Source organism: Brassica oleracea, chromosome C4, assembly GCF_000695525.1.
Source record: "Brassica oleracea var. oleracea cultivar TO1000 chromosome C4, BOL, whole genome shotgun sequence".
NCBI lineage: Eukaryota > Viridiplantae > Streptophyta > Magnoliopsida > Brassicales > Brassicaceae > Brassica > Brassica oleracea.
Genome location: NC_027751.1, coordinates 22,157,700 through 22,161,335, shown reverse-complemented (window position 1 = coordinate 22,161,335; position 3,636 = coordinate 22,157,700). Strand labels below are relative to the sequence as shown.

The following is a 3,636-nucleotide window of genomic DNA, read 5'->3' as shown; positions in this document are numbered from 1 at the left end:
AGGTCAATATCTTTCCCCTTCGAAGAATTCAGCCCCGTCACGACCGCGGGAGCAGCGTCAGGACCTTGATCATCGGGCTCGGAATCACTCCCTAGTTCCCCGCCCAAAGCAGGACTAGGATGCACAAACCTCAACGCCTTTCGAACTCTCTTCGGCGTAAAGGAAGTCCAGAAAAAAGGACCGTTCCTGAGCAGATCCCTCACCGCGATAATGTCCTCAGGAAACGGAGCAACAAGATTGATGAAGGGACGATCGTTCGGAAACCTCCGGAACAATGGGATACAACTCTTTTCAACAGACACAGCGTCTACACGGACGAAGAAGAAAAACTTCTTCCACGAGTTGAGTTAGAAGTAAACCCCTTAACCACTGACATGAAGTTCCGAGGTACCAGCCTGTACTTGTCTGTATCCTTGATGATCTGTAACCTAAGAAGTGCTTCGAAGTGATCGACGGTAAGGGAGAGACCATGCTCGTAGCGCAGGATCAGGACTTCGATGAGGTGCTGGATGCCAAGGGGATTCAGTTGGCTCATCGCCACCTCGAAACGATCCAACACACGGACAATAATTTCGGGAATCGGGAACCACAAGCGACAGCGCACTACGAATGCTTCGTAGCAAGTAAAGTAACCCTCCGGGGGACTACTAGCGCGCTCTCCTTGACAAGGAACCCGGAACTCCACCGCATCCGAAATCTTATAGAACGACCGCATGATCTCGAGGAATTCGCTAGTACTCCGACCGGGCGACGGTTCATGACAGGGAATGATTTCTCTTTGGGAGGCGTGATCGAACCATAACACGCCACCCACCATGCCTCGTTCTCGGCCGGGTCTACCGAATGAGGAACGAATTCTATCTTTGGCACAAGGAGCTTTTCAGAAACGTTCGCGGGCAAGGACCCTTTCTTCGAACTCCTCTTCTTACTCGACATCTCGTGTTTTCTTTTTTAATCAAGAAAGAAATGATAGAGAGAAAGAAAAAAAAAAAGAAGAAGGAATTTTTCAAGAAACCTCTCTATGAGAATGAGTAAGTGTAAAGGTTGTGAAGAAGTTACCTCCCTTCTTATCGGCATGAGAAATTACTATTTACTTGCGGATTTTCGGACACGAACTTCGCCCATATACACCAATATCGTCCGAACTAGCCATACCGCACGTTGGAATCTCACTAGAAATCTACGATCCTAACGAGCTGGGGGACTAACTGTTGGGATCAAAAACGGTTACGACGAAGTTAACGTCCAAATCCCCGTAAAATACAAGTATGTCTTTTCGCAACAAATCATGCTCGGTCAAGAGTACGTCGCAACGCATGTTTCCGAGATAAAGCTTCGTTCGAATTCTATTTAGATCGAACATAAGCCATCGGAAACATACCCAGACCAGCTACGGATAGGTCCGAGTATGACGATCGAAACACGGACAAACCAAGCTCAGTCATTACGCTACTACCGCACATGCACGCTGTCCGGTCGCTACATAGCGATCGAGCTCGAGCCGAAGCTCAGTCGCTACGAGCTCGGTCGCTACGTAGCGACCGAGCGTCCGTTCCGCTCGGTCGCTACGTAGCGATCGAGCCCGAGCCAAAGCTCGGTCGCTACGTAGCAACCGAGCTATTCCGAAACGTCGATACGAAAATTAGTCCATGCATTCTCGTTTACCCTTCGATGCTATCTCCCAAAGACCGTAGTGAACCCATTTCATGTTTCCCGCCGTTCTAAGTCATCGATCAAACTTTACGGTAAAAACCGCGGAAAGTTCGTTCTTTATCGAAAGAAGCCGTAATAAACGCTTTGAGTCAGAAGATTGTCCAAAGGGACCTAAGACATGACTCGAGGCCCAACTTACGATTTCTTAACCAACAGCCCGTAGGCCGCATGACGGTTTACGCTTGGTTCGCAAGAAAAGATAAATGTCAAGTTTCCGCGGATAAATACAAAATTTTAAAGATAATTACGAGGATCGGAAAAAATGGAATATCTCCATTTTTATGCTATGACGGCTTAAGGGCAGAAGAGAAAAAGTGCAAACCGACCTAGGAGACAATATATAAGGAGTCCTAGGCGAGAAGCATGGGGGAAGCACTTTTCAGAGCAAACTTAGCATTTAGAGCAGTTAGGCATATTTCCGTTTTTGTTATTCGAGCTGCGACTCAATTAGGTTATTGCCGTCTTAGAGTTTTAGAACTAGGAATCTCGCCGACAGCTCTCGTAGCCCAAACTCTTACCTTGTTGTAACGCTCAAACGCGAATTCGGAATAAGATCTACTTTGCTCTCTTTTCGATTTCTTATACTTTATCGTTGTTATTCTTGTGTTCTGATTGCTTGGCGTGTGGTATTAGCAGATATCCTGGACCTCTGGGAAATTAGTGGTTTCCTAGTTTCCTTATTTTAACGGAAATCGACAGTGCGAATTTCGGTTCCCACAATGGTGAATTCAGCATAGAAGAGTAGCTTTAGGGACTTTTTTTGTTTTTCCCTCTGCCTTTTGTTGCTTTATTTTTTATTTTTATATAATAAAGAAGGGATCGTGGGTCCCAATTTATTTGTTGCCATTTTTATGTTTTATGTGAGGCCGATCTTTTGGGGCCATGTGTCGATCTGTTGTAGATACTTTTATCGACAGTTTCGATGTAAGAAAAGATTTTGTTAGCTAGTTTTGTCGCGCTTGTTGGCGGAGTTGGCCGCGACCGAGGACTTGATCAGGGTCCTGGTTTTTGGTCAACTGTCGCAGCTATGCGATTTTCTGACAGGAGAAGTCTGATGTGTTCGAATGTCTAAGAACTATATTTATTAAGATGTCGGATTCTGTTTCGTTACATATTTGTGAAACGAAGGCATTTTTTGATATTGTCATGCCGTTGTTCTTCGGGTGCTGCGATATGCCCACTTTGAGTTCTATAGGTGGAAGGTGACTGGACTCGTGTTGTGAGTTGCCTACATACCCTCGTCGAGGGATCAAGTCATAACATAGTTCGATTATTTTCCCAGGGATAGGGTCTTTTGTTAGATTGTTCGTGTCCGTAGCTACGTCTGTCGTTAATTTTGGCTGCCTGATTAAGGGTGTTGCTCAATGTCCTTAAAGCTCGCGAGGTAGCATGTTCTGGAGTTCTTCTGGCTTCCTCTGATAGTTTCGACTCCTTTCGAGGTTGGAAATTTCAGGCATTGGCTATATGTCGAGGGGACTGCCTTCATGCTGTATAGCCAAGGTCTCCCAAGGATTGCGTTGAATGGGGCTGGACGATCTATCACGATGAATTCTACGATTTTTCTGATTTCTCCAGCGGTTACCGCGAGCTCGATCGATCCGAGAGAATAGGTGGTCTCTCCTACAAAGCCGATGAGGGGAGTTCAGTCTTGCTTTAGGAGTGTTTTAGTGAATCCCATTTTTTGAAACGCCTCGTAGAAGAGGACATCGGCCGAGCTTCCGGTGTCGATCATTACTCGAGATAGTTCGCAGCCACCGACGTCGATTCGTATCACGAGAGCGTCGTCGTGTGGTTTATCGAGGTCTGCGGTTTCGTTTTCGTTGAAGGTGATTTCGTGATCAGGACCCGACAGGGGCTCTCTAATTCCTACGTTGTTTTCTGCTCTCCGTTGGTATGCTTTGATTGAGTTGACCGAATTGCAGA

General features: G+C 46.2%; 1 protein-coding gene across 1 annotated transcript in view; it reads left to right on the top strand.

Annotated features, from left to right (window-relative positions):
• Window positions 1-3,370, top strand: part of LOC106338394 — a 12,100-nt gene extending 8,730 nt beyond the window's left edge. Inside the window, exon 4 of the mRNA XM_013777380.1 lies at window positions 3,289-3,370. Within this exon, the coding sequence (XP_013632834.1) occupies window positions 3,289-3,370 (82 nt within the window). The remainder of the gene's footprint in view (window positions 1-3,288) is intronic.
• Window positions 3,371-3,636: the final 266 nt, after the last annotated feature.